Source organism: Eptatretus burgeri, chromosome 9 (assembly GCF_056783735.1).
Source record: "Eptatretus burgeri isolate ZD-2024b chromosome 9, Ebu_testis_v1, whole genome shotgun sequence".
Taxonomy (NCBI): Eukaryota; Metazoa; Chordata; class Myxini; order Myxiniformes; family Myxinidae; genus Eptatretus; species Eptatretus burgeri.
Genome location: NC_140969.1, coordinates 100,750,093 through 100,765,320, shown reverse-complemented (window position 1 = coordinate 100,765,320; position 15,228 = coordinate 100,750,093). Strand labels below are relative to the sequence as shown.

General features: G+C 43.4%; 1 protein-coding gene across 2 annotated transcripts in view; it reads right to left on the bottom strand.

Annotated features, from left to right (window-relative positions):
* The window catches only part of LOC147020748 (BDNF/NT-3 growth factors receptor-like), a 576,920-nt gene that overhangs the window by 472,581 nt on the left and 89,111 nt on the right, over window positions 1-15,228 (bottom strand). For both annotated transcript variants that reach the window (XM_085896363.1, XM_085896362.1), the window contains exons 5-7: window positions 12,970-13,130; window positions 12,612-12,754; window positions 5,163-5,298 (exon numbers count right to left, since the gene is read on the bottom strand). In XM_085896363.1, coding sequence (XP_085752489.1) covers window positions 5,163-5,298; window positions 12,612-12,754; window positions 12,970-13,130 — 440 coding nt within the window. The remainder of the gene's footprint in view (window positions 1-5,162; window positions 5,299-12,611; window positions 12,755-12,969; window positions 13,131-15,228) is intronic.

The following is a 15,228-nucleotide window of genomic DNA, read 5'->3' as shown; positions in this document are numbered from 1 at the left end:
TTCCTTTTCATTTAAAAGCTGAACACCCACGCTTGCCTCTCACCGTCACTTTCTCACCAAATGCCTCTTTCAAGGTCGCCCAGTGCACGGTGTTTATGGAGCGTCGCTCGGCCTTGTCCAGGCAAAGAAGGCAGTTACTGGCATCGCGGCGGAAATGATTGTCGCCAGAGCATCAAGAATTGCCGGTAAACCTACGGCTCCCATCCCTGCAGTAGGCACGTGTTCAAAAATGCATTTAAAGCTGCGACCAAGTTTGTACCACCATTGTTCACGGTGGTTCAGGATTTTTGGGCGAGTACAAAATAATGACCGAAGGAAATCTCAAAAACGGACAACTTCAAGTGCTCGTCGTTTCAATCCAAAACGATGCTCGAGCTCTTCGAGGGTCAGGTTTCGCCAGTGAAAGTCTCAAAAAGTTTGGTGTTGCACAAAGCACTTTGAATTAAATCAATATAAATAAATAAATTAACTCAAGGAGGAATACATTTTCTTTTTTTTTTAAAGATCCAAAGGCCAGTCATACCCACGGGAAACAGAACACAAGTTTTTGAAACAGTTCACTTTGTTAAATGCACAGCCATTTGCCGGCTCTTCCGATATATTGACTGAATGGGCGTTTGTTTGTTTTCAGATAAACCAATAATAGCTTTCTAGTTTGGCCTCAGAAATGAATCACCGACCGAGGTGTGCCTTGCCATTCCATTGCAGTGCAAGGAACACATGAGTGGTTCATCGTTAAATCAGACTACAATTATCCAAGGCTAATGGACAGCTTGTGTTAAACACACAAAAACACACAAAAACACATGCACACACACACACACACATTGGAATGTACTTTCACCCAATGAGAAAAAAATAAAAACACTTCAAGTGCTGCCTCCTCCCATGGGCAGATCTCTGCAGCATCAACGAGCAGGCCATAAAGAACCCTGGGCTAACGATGAGGAGCGGCCAATCCCAGAATGAGTTTCTGCCAACAGGGGGTAATGAGGATGGTGCGACATCCCCCTTCCCCCAATCTCAGAATGGCCTAATAGAAGGACTCTTTGAAGGACTTTGAATATTCACCTTTCAGCAGTTGTGAAGCCCCCATTGTGGCTGTTGCCATGGAAAGTTTAATCAGCATGTGCTGTCTGTCACGCAAACAACGTCCCTGTAATGACACGAACGACCAAAGGATTTTTAGCCCTCTAACCAGGCGTCAGCCCAGCTGCGGGTTTATATTTTTGGTCCTGTATGTTCGTCCATCACCTCCACTGAATGCATTTGTTTCATATTTGGCAAGTATGTGCAATATTCGGCAAATGCCTGGTGTTTGCTTAATGGTTGGGGTGGCGAGCTTTGGATCCTCGGCTCCTGAGTTCAAATCTCGCTCACCTGTTGAGTTAATACCAGGCGGGGTTAACTCGGCCTGTCATCCTTCCGAGGTCGGCAAAATGAGTGCCTGCTTGCTGGTATACTGTGTTGGAGTGGCGACCCGTCCAGGATTGTACCAAATAGCCAATGAGACCAATGCTCTGCACAGAGTATGGTCCCAATGGGTGGATGGGTGGTATGCAATACCATCTGGGCATGAAACAAGTCAAATGATTTTGGGATCAGAGCCAATTTGAAATTTGGAATTTTTTTTTATATAAAAGAAATCAGGAAATACCAGAGTACATGTATCACATGCAGGACAACAACATAAGGAAAGAATAGACAAATAAACACAAAATATGGGATTTGAACCTTGGATGCCAGCGTCGTGCACAATGCGCTCAGATGGAAATTCCTCAAGACAACACAAATAGATTCGTTCTTCAAACATACTTACTGCCATAACAGACTTCTGCAAAAGGAGGCCATTAGGCTCATCAAGCCTGCGCATGGTTGCCAACCTATGGTTGCTCGTTCATGCTCTATCATTTTTAAGTCTTTGGTAGGACGCGGCCGGGGTTCGAACCGCCGACATCCCAGACAAGAACGCATTACTCCACAGAGTCTGTTTGAATCGGGAAATAAACGTACATTATTGAATTAGGCAATGTACATTCTCCATTCTGGAAAATAATCCTTGTGCAGGGCAGTATGCAGCTTCAGTGTAAATAAATCATGGCTGGGAAAAGATCATGTCATGGCCGGTAGATTTATGTTCTCAAAATCAACACTGTATTGCAAATGGTTCTCTCCAGAGTAACGAGTCGAGAGTTTTAGTCGACCTGTGGGCCCGTTAGTCCATTGGACCAAATTTTAATTGGTCTTCACGGCCTTGTAGCATACCTGTCTCCTGTACTGCTTGAGCATTAGTTTGCCTTTCACCAAGCCCAGATGTGCTTGGGCCAGGGTGGGGATTATATGTTTGTTATTATTATTTCCAAACAATACTACTGTTATTGTTGTTATTAATATAATTAGTATCAATGAATATATGCTTAGTTACAATGTTATCATTATTTCTATTTCTTTTGTAATTTGAATGCCATGCCATGGAAGGACCTATTAAGCTGCTCTATGCACCTGAACATGGCGTGCGTTTCAAACATGGGAATTCCTCCAGGTTCTTTGTAGTTAATTGGCTTAATCAACTCAGGTTATCATGAAAATCATTTTTGGTGTCTCACACTCTGCATCAGAAAGCTCCAGTTGAACTCCGCAAAAAAAACATGCTACACACACACACACACACACAGACACACTCATCCATTTATAGTAGATCAGGGGAAGTGATAATTGTCTCAAAATCATAAAGGGGAGGTTTAAAAGAGTCTCATAGTATATTGCCCTTTGTGTATATAAGGTATTTAGAAACTTTGCGTAATGTATGCATTTTACAAACATACTCGTCAATGATTTTTAAAAGTACAGATGTAAAGACAATAGCATACATGTATGAACACACAGATATGTGGATCAAACCATGTTTTTCATTTCATTAGATTGTGATACAACTGGGTGTAAACATACATACAAATATACAGTAAACCCTCAAATATCACGGGTTCTAACATCGTGAGTTTCAACCAATCGGGGGCAACCTATTGTGTTCCGATTTCATCATAATGGGATTTCATTTCAACCAATCGGGGACAACCTATTGTGTTCCGATTTCATCATAATGGGATTTCATTTCAACCAATCGGGGGCAACCTATTGTGTTCCGATTTCATCATAATGGGATTTCATTTCAACCAATCGGGGGCAACCTATTGTGTTCCGATTTCATCATGACGGGATTTCATTTCAACCAATCGCCTTTATTTTTGAGCTGAGATCAGTCATCGTTTCTGTCCGTCCTGTGTGTGAAAGATTACATCCCATTAAGAGCCTTGTGTTGTTTCTTGTGCACCGTTTTGAAATAACCATAAATGGAAAGCTATGTTTGAAGTTAGTTGTGCCAAAAAGCAGAGAAAAGTGATGATGTTGGGCAAAAAGATTGAGTTGTTAGATTGGTTGGCTCAAGGAGAAAATGCGGCATCTGTACGGGCCACCATTATGGGGCCAATGATTGCAGCCATCGATAGAACCTTCCCCATTGTACTCTTCCTCATTCGTAAACCTTCATCATCCTTCAAACCTCACTCCCAAACCTTCATTTTCCAACTCCGTATTTGTACCTTATTGCAAAACCCTTAATTTCTGACACCCAGATTCGAATCCCCGTTCTCAAACACACATTCTCAACCACAGCTATTGACACAAATTGAGGTGAAGGGATTTATGACGGAGCAGGTTTTTTTAACACTGACGAGACGAGATTATTCTGGAAGATGATGCCATCTCGTTCGTACCTTGCTCTCCAAGCAGGGAAAATCATGGTTCAAGGTAAGTTGAATTAAGGATCGTGTTACCCTTCTCCATTGTGGGTTGTAGCAATGCTGCAAGTGCCTTCTTTGTAAAGCTAGTGCTGCTTTTCCTTTCACTGAATCACCTTCCCCACTCACCTTTCTCCGCTCACCTTTACCCGGCACCACTTCACCCTTCCCCCTCGAGCATCATCATCCCAAGCTAAGTCTTGTGTTTTCTATTTCTGGCAGAGCACAGTGCGAGCATATAATATGTTTACCCTCACCCACCTCACTGTGTTGTAATAAATTTAAAAGGTAAAACTTGTGTTTTTGTATAATTTACACTGTATTTACTGTATTTACAGGTATATTTCAATGCTAACATGATATATATATATATATATATATATATATATATATATATATATATATATATATATATATATATATATATATATATATATATATATATATATATATATATATATATATATATATACCACACCGTTTTTTTCTTTTTTTACGTGTTTATTTCAATAGTAATGTGTATATTTCTGGTTGCTATCGATCTTCCTTGATATTTTCTTGAAGTCCAGGAACTGAACCCCCCTCTTCCTATTGACCCTTGGTTTCCACAATTGTGGTTTTAACGATCATGACATTTTCCAGGAACCTAACCCCGACAATATTGGAGGATTTACAGTACATACACACGTACTTGTTTACTTATTTGTTACCTCAGCCACCGAAGGTGGATGGAGGTTATGTTTTCAATCCTGTTTGTCTGTGAGCAGGACATCTTAAAAAGTTATACACGAATTGGGACGAAACTTGGTCGACAGGTTGGGTGTGTGACCAGGACAAATTGATTTGATTTTGAAGATCGGGATGGGGATCCAGATCCGGAAAGGAGAATTTTTCAATTTTCTTAGTTATTCTTCACCATTGATATTCTTCGCCAAAAATGATATTTTGTACGACATCTCAAAAAATTATGGAGGGATGACAAAACGCGGTGGACGAGTTGGTTTGGTGACAGGAACAAGCAAATTAGATTTTGGTTCATGTCTGGATCCAGATCTGGCCTATCAGTGGGATCCAAAAATGTAAACTGTTCAGCCTGGTAGAGGTATATGCACCCTACCGAGTGCCGGTCTGGTTTGTTTATTTATTTATTTATTTATTTATTTAAGGCAACTGCAGACGGAGATATTGCTAGTTAATTTACTTTGCTTGTCATTGATGTTTATACGAATTCAATGTTTCAACGACAAAGAGAAGTTTTGATGTTGTTAACTTAAACAAAAATCGACAAAGATTTTTTAAAAGGCAAAATCATCAATCAAGCTGGCAGGTACAAGGCAGGGACAAGGCAGGGACATAGGTACATACAGTATACGATGAAGAAGATGGTTGCCGCTGCTTGTCCAACCAAGTTCTCCGCCATGCATGACACCCTCATTCCATTGAACTCCCACGTAATGTTGAAGAGCTGTAAAGTTGTAACCGAAGAATCACCATGAGGACCCTGGGAAAACAATCGAGGTATTGTCATGATGTGCAGGGAAAAAAAAAAAGTTAACTTTTTAAAATAGACAAAAATAACACCTTTGGGGACTCTGTATACATATGATGTATGGAAAAATAGCAAATTTCTCTCTCTTCCCCAAACCCCCATCATATTTGTATCCCAATAATGATGTTTATTCCTTGTGTGGATGACAACCAACTGCCATCACATGTTACATTTATGATCGCCACAAAAAATTACAATTGTGTCTTTATGACTCTTTTGTTTAAGTGCTCTCATGGTTTGGAAAACAAATTGTCACCAAATCGATTGTATGATTGAAATTCAACTTTAAATTGCTCGATTAAGGAGATTAAACACTCTGGAGTACCTTTGGAAAAGAGCACGCTATTGTAGTGCCGGCACCTTGGCCAAATTCTAAAATCTATGTGGATACTGCGGCACCGAGATCCCTTCATAATGCAAAAGGCCACTTGACCTTAAAGACTATCTCATGAAATGTACTCTGTGATATTCTGTGTTGATAGGATTTTTCAAAATGAGACAATCAACTCAAGGTTTGCAAGTTCTCCTTTGCAAATGAGCACGGAGACCTTTTCAATCTCATGAAGAACCAGTCTCTCATTTGCCTGGTAATTCTGAATAAAGATGTCGTCCTGAATAACAATTCTGAATAATATGGTCCAAGGCATCAAAATGTACCTTCCAGGTGGGATTACAGAGAGATATTCATTGTACTCTTAAGCAATCTCATGCACTGGTCTGCCAAAGGGCAGGTTCAATGCTGTTCCAGCAGTATCATGGCAAGGGCAAGTATCAGCAGTATCATGTCCCAACTAGGTGGTTTGCCATTGACTTCTCAGCGGTAGCCAGAGCAGGAATTTGGAATTTGTTCAGTGTGCCGGTGATAACTCACTTCGCTCTTAGTTGAAAGACACAGCGGGATCATTGACATGCACAAGTTAATGCCGAGCAGACCAGTTCGCAGCTTAATGTCTATCCAAGGCACAATCTGCGAAGCAACGCCCAGCCAAGGAAACACCAATCCGATGGTTTATAGTCGGGCCAGGAATCGGCCTGCACAACAGATAGGTTCTAAATTCCTGCCAACTTAAGTCGAACGTCAGGTCTGGCCAACCAGTTCATGTAAGGCTTGGGCCAAACGTTCCCTGGCCGATCCCACGTGGAAGGGTGATTGGTAGTAGTGGTAGTAACAGTAGTCGCTGTAGTAGTAGTAGTAAAATGGTGGCAAACTATCATGTGGAAAGTACTCAAAACAGATCCAGCTCATGTTTTTTTGTGCAGATTGTCTGCAGCTGCATATTATATAATACTGGTATATCGCTGTATGGGATTTTTTTTAATATTCCACAAATTTTAGTCAACACATGCGAAGCAAGTTTTCTTCCAGACTCCAACTTCCATCTTCCTCTGTGCAGATGCTTATCCGTTTCCATCCTCTATAATGGCTCGTTCTCCATCTCCATCAAATACAATGACAATTTGTAATGTCGGTAAACAAATCTGTTTCTTTTTATTGTGCTTATTTTTTTGGGGGGTCCGGAATGCCGTGAATTTTTGAATTTTATCAATCCCAATGATCTCCAGAGCCTCGACACTCGTACGATGAAGTCACCGTATGAAATGGCATGAAAATGTGACAAATGTATTTCCAGAGCAAGCAAGGTCACGCAGAAGCGACGAGGAAAGGAATAAAGACATTTTTAAATACAACTCCGTGTCAATCGCATTAATAAGGTAACAAAACTACATTTCTCCATCTTCATTTGCCAACATTGAGCAAGCTTTTGAAATGCGATGACGAGGAAAGGAAACCTTTTTGGTTGTTCATTACACACACCTCACTTTATCGCTTTTCAATGCTCATACGTCAGTCAATACCCTCATGACTGTTGCTTAGAATTAACTTCTTAACACCTGTAATGTTTCTTCCACTCACCGGTGTAATGAGTCAAGCTGTGTGCAGTTCACCAACGACAGTGGTTCTGCCGTTCTTAAATCTTTCTACCCGATCAACATACTAAAGTATGCGGCAAACCGTATTTCTATCCTGTCCTGCAAGCAAATTTGAAGTAACCGGTGCCATCTATTCTCGTTACCTACTTTAAACCAAGGGTAAAAAGTGCATCATCGGGCCAAACGATGTCTTCCATTAGTCGTTTCCACGTTCAGCATGCCCAGACATCACGAAAAGCTGATTTTCTTGCTCTTCACGCGGATAAGTTGTGAACATGCTTTAGAACTGCCACTGAACCACGTATTGTGTCGGTCCCATTATACTATTTCACTGGAAACAGGTGTTGAAGGTTCAGTGTTAAACTTTTTCTGTGATCTAGGCTGCTTTAGCACATGTGTTACGTGTCACAACATATTGCATGTCTGCAACCTTGAAAGGTCATGACTTTGTGGAATTTTATTTCTCTTCTATCGCAGTAAAATATGACTCATGGTCCACTGTATGTAAATCGCATGAGCTCAAAGATGAAAGTAAGCACCAATTTCACGCACCTCGTAAGATCTTTCCACACTTTCCACACAGACAAAAATCAACCAGCCTTGATTCACATTGGAATAGAGGTTCCCTTGATTACATACAAACCTAACGTGCTGGATTTTTCAGAAAGCCAACTGGGAGGGTTTAACAACAGAAGTTGAGGAGCAGATCAGCATCCTCAACCCTGTCACAAAGAGCAGCTTCGACAAGATTTTGAAAGATGCAGCAAAAAACAACATCCCATGTGCTTTTCGCAAAATGCTACAGACCGTGCTGGTTAGTACCAGAAACTAACCAGCTCCTCCAACAGTATGACGCTTCTGGGGATCCAGATGTTGCTTCTGAGCTTTTGTAATCTCTAGATCTGGCCAGATAACACAGGTGGCAGGAGACTGTTGAGGAGCATGATCTCACTCATTCAAGAAGAAAAGGCACAGAACCTACAAAGACATCTTAGAGAAAGCTGCCTCACCTGCTCAACATCAACCTCCTTAAATATTGGCTAATGCTGTTGCTTCAAGGCTGCTCCTCAACTCTAAAGTTTCCTCAACTAAGGAGGCTCGCCATGAAGTCCATAAAGAACTCTCCAGGACCATTTCATCATCTCCTCCAACATCCCTGCTTTTTCCCCTTACATCAGGGCTGACAATGACACTGGCCTTTCCTCCACCAAACTAAGGAAAGCAGCAGGAATTCATGGCATCTATCCTGAATTCTTGAATAACTTGGGACCTCACAGACGTGATTGGTTGGCTTCTCTTTTCAAAAACATCCATGCAACCGCAGTCATACCATCAACCTGGAGAGAGGCCAAAGCCATTGCCATCCTAAAGCCAGGGAAAACTGCTGCTGACCTATTTAGCTAACAGCCCATATATCTGCTATGTACGACATACAAGTTGTTTGAGTGTGTCCTTCTGGCCAGACTCTCCCCACAGGTCGAGCCCAACCTTCCTGAGGAACAACCTGCCTTTAGACCTGGAAGGAGCTGTGTTGATCAAGTACTTGCACTTACCACCCACAATGAAGCTGGCTTCCAATGTGTGCTCAAGACAGATGTTGCACTAATTGACCTTTCATCAGCGGATGATACGGTATGGCAACATGGTCTTCTGTTGAAAGCTGCCAGACTTTTCCAGTGCCAAGCCACAATGCACGTCCTTTCTTCTATGCTTAGCAATCAAAGACATAGGATTTCACTCAGAGATCAAGCAAAGTCCAAAAGGACTCTGAATAATGGTCTTTCCCAAGGGTCTGTTTTAACTACAATCCTCTTCAACATGTATGTGAGAAACATGCCTTGTACCATCTCCAGGAAGTTTGCCTATACAGATGATCTTGTCCTTGCCACCCAAGCAATCAAGCTTAGAGATCTCAACAGGATGCTGTGAAGGACTTAAAGGTAATGGAGTAATACATCATCTCATGGCATCTCCACCCAAACCCAGCGAAGATGACAGTTACCACTTTCCATCTCAGCAACCAACTGCCTAACAGCAAACTCCAGGTTTCCTTTTGCGGAAAACCCGTCAAGACCGAACCATTCCCCAAGTATCTTGGAGTCACCCTTGATCGGAGCTTCAAGTTCTGCGAACACCTATAAGGGGTCACAGACAAGATCATGACCAGGGTAAACATCATGTGGAAACTAGCAGACACCAGCTGGGGATAAAGTGCATGGCACAGCAAGCCTTGCTCTTGTGTACTCTGCAATGGAATAACATTCTCTGGTTTGGGCAAAGAGCAACCAAACAAAACACTTGGACATTGTCCTGAAAACACTGATGTGATGCACTGAAATTAACACCTGTGCAGTGGCTCCTAATCCGGCTATCATCCCACCTCCTGATGTGCACCAGAAGACAAGAATCTTGAGAGAGTTTAGCTTCCAATCCACGAAGATCTGCAGAATATACCAAATCTGTGACTCAAGCACGCAACCCTTTCTGGGGCTCTTCAAATGTTTTGAGTGGTGCATGTTTTGACATGAAAGATAAGTGGCACAATCTCTGGACAGACTACATTGCTAACAAAGACCAGGTGAGTAGTCCGACAGAAGAGCCTCCGGGTTTCGACCTCCCTCAGAAACAGTGGTCTGCGCTCAACACGATCTGTACTGTCTATGCAAGGACATCACACAACCTCCACTAATAGAATTTCATGGACAGCCCAGCATGTGACTGTGGTAACACAGATCAGAATATCCATCACAATGTGAATGTCACCGATGGGAATTTGATGAAGGATTTACGAAAACCACCGAGCAACAGGCAATGATGTGACTTGGCTGTCCAACTTCGACTTCCATCTGTGAGCTGCAATTTGGCATCTGCAAGAATAGGCAGTGTTTGACATTTTCTTATCTATGTCGCCAAGCTCAATTCTGGCACCCAACAACCAGACTCAAAATGATGTCTATCCAGAGGCACTGCAGCAATCATTATTGTGTAGTATTGCATTATTGTATCATATTATTTCCTGTTATTTTATATGAAATAGTGTATATATTGTTTCGGACTCAGGGTTCAGGGATTACCTCAAGGGGAAGCACTCGGGTCCTTTGCGAACGCCCGGCCCTGTAGGCCGACGTGCTGCGGAAACCTCCGCGGCCCGGTGGGTTGCTAAGCGACCATGAACGTCAACTTGGTCAACTCTAACAGTTATCTGTCTAACTCTGTTTACTTAAGGAGCTGACTAGATTAACCGAGTTTCCTGCCCTGAGCACACACTCTGATTACTGCCGAGTGATACAGTGAGTGTACACTGGCTAATGAGAGCAAATCAAGTGGGCTGAAACCTCCCGTCTAACAATACTGTGGACTGTGCCGGACATATGGAGGAAAGGACACTACGAGCAGGTTGAACTGAACTGACATTGGTTTATTTATGAATGAGCATGAGGAAAAGCATGTGGCACAGTGAAGACAAGGGGTTTATTCACAGTGGGTATTCGTAGAGCAGGGACATACAGTATTCATGTTTTATGGAAAAAGACATACAGTGACACATTCATGCAGTAAAGAGACAAACGGCAGAACTATACGCCGATTCTATCTAGCTTACACAAACATACTTAAGTTTACATGACAGATGCCATCAGGCTCACTCCACGGAAGTGGACACAAGTGAGAGGGATAATAAAAAAGCTGTGGCCTTGGCGACCTCTGGGTTACCCGGTAAGTACATGCGGGCACGTGCTAGTCCAAAGTGCAGGGCAGGTAATGTGGGGGTGATGAAGAGAAAATGGGGGTGTCTGGGTATGTGTTGAATGTTGAAGAGGTGCAAGTGAGGTGCGATGTTGGGGCATAGAGTGAGAAAGACAGAGTGCGAATCTCAAGGTGCAGGAAAGTGGTTGGTAGTGGTGAGATGGATGAGGTTGGTGTGGTTGAATAGTTGAAGCGTCATCATTGGTTGAGGGCGATGTGGATCATGGAAGAAGGCTGAAAACACGAGCTTGAATGGTGGTGTTTGAATGAGAATAAAATCCGGTGTGTATGTGAAGCAGGTGGAGTGGTTATCACTAGCATTGTTGGAAAATTGTGGTGAAGAAAGCTATGGTGGTGGAAATAGCAGTTTGGTTGTGGTGTGCAGATTCAAACAGGTTTTGGCCTGCATATGCAAATTAGGCTGCAAGCAGCGTGTGCTGGTCACATGAGGAGAAGTTCGTGTGTAGGGATGAAAATGGGGAAGAATGGGGCAAAAGCTTAACCAATCCCTCACAATCCATATTCTCTTTGTAATCCATTGGACACAAGGGAAGGACCCGATCTGGAACAAGTAATAACAAAATAACTGCCTCGGGAACCGCTATATGTTGTGTGCCATTGCCTGTGGGTCTCATTTCCCAGAACCGTCACAATATTGCATTAATCGTTATGTTAGTATTATAGTATTGCCTGCTAAATTATACATGATTAATTAATTGGAATTATACATAGTACCCTGGCTCTCTTTTTATAAACTCTAAATTCCTTCCGCACAAGGTGCGGGTAACTCTGCTAGTTGATTATGTCATTTGTCACGTGACCAACTTATCGAGCGTACTTAAAATGTAGACTCGGGAAGTTTTTTTTAAAGAAAGTATTTTTTTATATTTAACGTTCTTTACACATTTGGTTAAGTTGAGAAACAAAGAAGAAATCCTATTACACCCATTGATATAAGAGCATCCATATTCTTTAACGGCCACAATTATACCCACGTTCTTATGGGGATGGCCGGGGGGAAGTTTTTGGCCCAAGACTTTCACGAACTGGATAGTCAGGCCTAATGTTTGACTACATAGTTGGTACAGGAATTTGTAATTTGGTTAGGGTGCTGGAGATAGCTTTCCTACTCTTCGCGAAGGATACCATGGGCTCTTTAATGTCCATCAACCAATGCAGACAGACGGGATGCCATTTTTAAGGTCGACCCGAGGGACGGCACACACATTGATGAATCACCCTGCCTGTGAAACGCCAGCATGATTGTTTATAGCTGGGCCGAGATTCAAACCCCAGGCTCGATGGCTTAGGGGCAAGAGTGCGTACCTCGAGGCTATCCTGCCAACCCATTGGAAAAAAGTAAAAAATACATTTTTTTTTTAAAAGCAATAATATTTATAATCAGGATGAAGAATGTATAATAAGCATGTATAATGTCAGATTGTCCTTATGGTACCACCGTTCCATCCAGTAAGGTTTGTGACCATAAGCAACCTTGTAAGAGTGTGTGTCAAATGTACTAAATGAAGGGAACATTCACTCATAACGGTAAAAGATCAGATTTGGTGACATGGTTCGCATGTGCATACCTGCAGCACCTGTGCAACACTGGCATCAGGAACGTTCCAGCTGACAGAAGGAAGTGGCGAGCCCGATATGTTGCAAGTCAGTGTCAAAGAGTCGCCTTGCTCAGCTGTCACATTGCCAACATCCAGCGATGCCCGAGGGGGCTCTGTGAAATATTCGTCACTTTGTGTCACACTGCATCCAAAACTGTACCATTTCACATCAAGCTGGAGGCAATAAAAATGAGAATACTTATAAAAAAAAATTTTTTTTTAAAGATTGTCAACTTCAAACAGAATAGAAGCCAGGTAAAATACTTCATCATTACAACAGGACTAGAAGGGAGACGAGGTCGTTGGTCAAGACAGCTTAGCAAGGTACCGCAGTTAGGTAGGTGCAGATCCTGAACATGTAGGATTTGCCCATTCACTTCCTTCTTGCAGGAGAGCCGCTGCTGGTGCAACCCTGCCCGCTCAGCTTTCTGCAACAGTTGAATCCATCGCAGTTCACATGAACACACCAGGGGGTTCTCTGTCAGCACCCTGGAGAGGAAGAGTAAAAACAAAAGAAACAAAGATAAAATATATAAATGAAAACAGCTGACTACTCTCATGGACAATAGCCTGGTGTTGACTTGGTGGTTGAAGTGGCTGGCTTGGGACCTTAGAGTCCTGAGGTCAAACCCCTGTTTAATACCGTTTAATTAACACCAGGTGAGGTTGACTCAACCCGTCATCCTTTCGATGTTGTGAAATGAGTCCCGGTGGACTTGGGTAATAACTATTTGGGATAACTTGCGGCAGAGTGGCGACCCATCCAGCACTCTACTCCTTGCCAATGAAACTGCCTCAGGGGTGAGTTGGTGGAGAGCTAAAAGCCCTCCGGATAACTTCCGCAAGGGACAGTGTGAGGTGATGTGCTCCATTGTCTGAACTCCTCCGCACACACAGAGTGCATCCGGCCGCATCCTCCATCAGTGGAGGGTACTACCGCAAAGGCCCCATCCAGTCCTGCGGAGTCTGTTGAGGGCTGTCCATTGCCTAAATGGGAGTGTGAAACCGGGTGCAGGAATGGTTGGATAATGTAAAATATGCTTATTAGGAACTGTGGCAGCCTCCCAGCTGGCACTCCGCAAGTCGGCTTCGCTTTGATGGGCTCCAGTAAGGAGCTCGGCACGGTTCCATAATGGTTTTCGGGACTTGAGGCAACAGCTCGGATGTTCAGCGAGAAGGCGCTGGTCTGGAATTTCGAAAGCCAAAATGCGGCTGAAATATCAGGATGATAGCACATCCCTACGGATGGCTGGCAGAGCAATGTTGCAGAGGATAGGAAGCCACTCGGTCTTTGTTGGCTTGAGCGCTCCAGACACTGTTCTCAACGCAGTGTTGAACTGAACGTCGATGGCCTTCACATGGACACTCACTGACCAGACTGACACACAATACTCTACGGTTGAGTATACGAGGGCGAGCGTTGCCGTGTGTAAGATGTTAACGCCGGCTCCCCATGATGTTCCAGCCAGTTTCCAGATGAGGTTTATCCATGCCCTGACATTCTCCTTGCATCTTTGCAGGTGTTCTTTGTAGGTCAGGGTCCGGTCAAATGTTACCCCAAGGTATTTGGGATAACGGACATTTTCAACTTTCATACCGCAGAATGTCACATCTACCTCTGCATTTGCTGTGTGATTGTCAAGATGGTGGGTGCAGACGGCTGTTTTGTTGGGGTTTCGACAGAGCCTCCATTTGTGTAAGTACTCCAGGATGCCCAGATCTCAGTTGAGTTAGTTCCCGACAGATTTTAGGTCAGGACCCTGTGCTACGACTGCGATGTCATCAGCATAGGCGAGTTTGAAGGAGGTCATTATTGGCAGGCCGCTTACATAGAAGTTAAAGATGGCGGGGGCTACAACAGATCCTTGAGGGAAGCCATCATTTAGTGTTCGAACATGGCTGCTTTTGCCATTGAGGCCAACGTGGATCTTTCGGTCCCCAAGGAATACCGACAGCAGTCTGATCGTCTTCTGACAGCAGAAGAATTTCGAGACTTTGAGAAGGAGCCCTCGGTGCCAGACTGTGTCACAAGCTGATGACAGGTCCACTAAGGTGGTTGCCATCTTTTGTTTTCTCTGGAAGTCAGCCTCGATGATGGTGGAGAGGGCAAGAACCTGATCACAGGTATTGCAGCCAGGCCGAAAGTCCCCCTGCTCATCAAGTAGGAGGGCCTCCAGAGTGGGGGTTAAAAAGGGATAGTAGGGCTCAATCCATCAACTTTCCTGTCACTGATAGAAGGGCTATGGGGTGGTAGTTGTAGGGCAACTCTGCTGGCTTACCAGTTTTTAGGATGGCAATGACATTAAGGATGGCAATGACATTAGCCTTCTTCCAGGCTGCAGGAATGGACGATCACAAAAAGTTTCATGGACGGTAGTAAAAAGGGATGCCAACCAGGTACAACCCTTTTCTCCAGGGTTTTGTTTCAGGAATTCAGGGAAAATTCCGTCAGCCCCTGCGGCTTTGCCATTTTTGGTTGCCGACAGTGCGGCATCAATGTCTTTCTTTGTATATGGAGCCACCAGGTGGCTGCTAAGTGGGATTTATTGGAGGTTTCAGAGGTAATTCCTTTTTCCCTCCTGCCTTA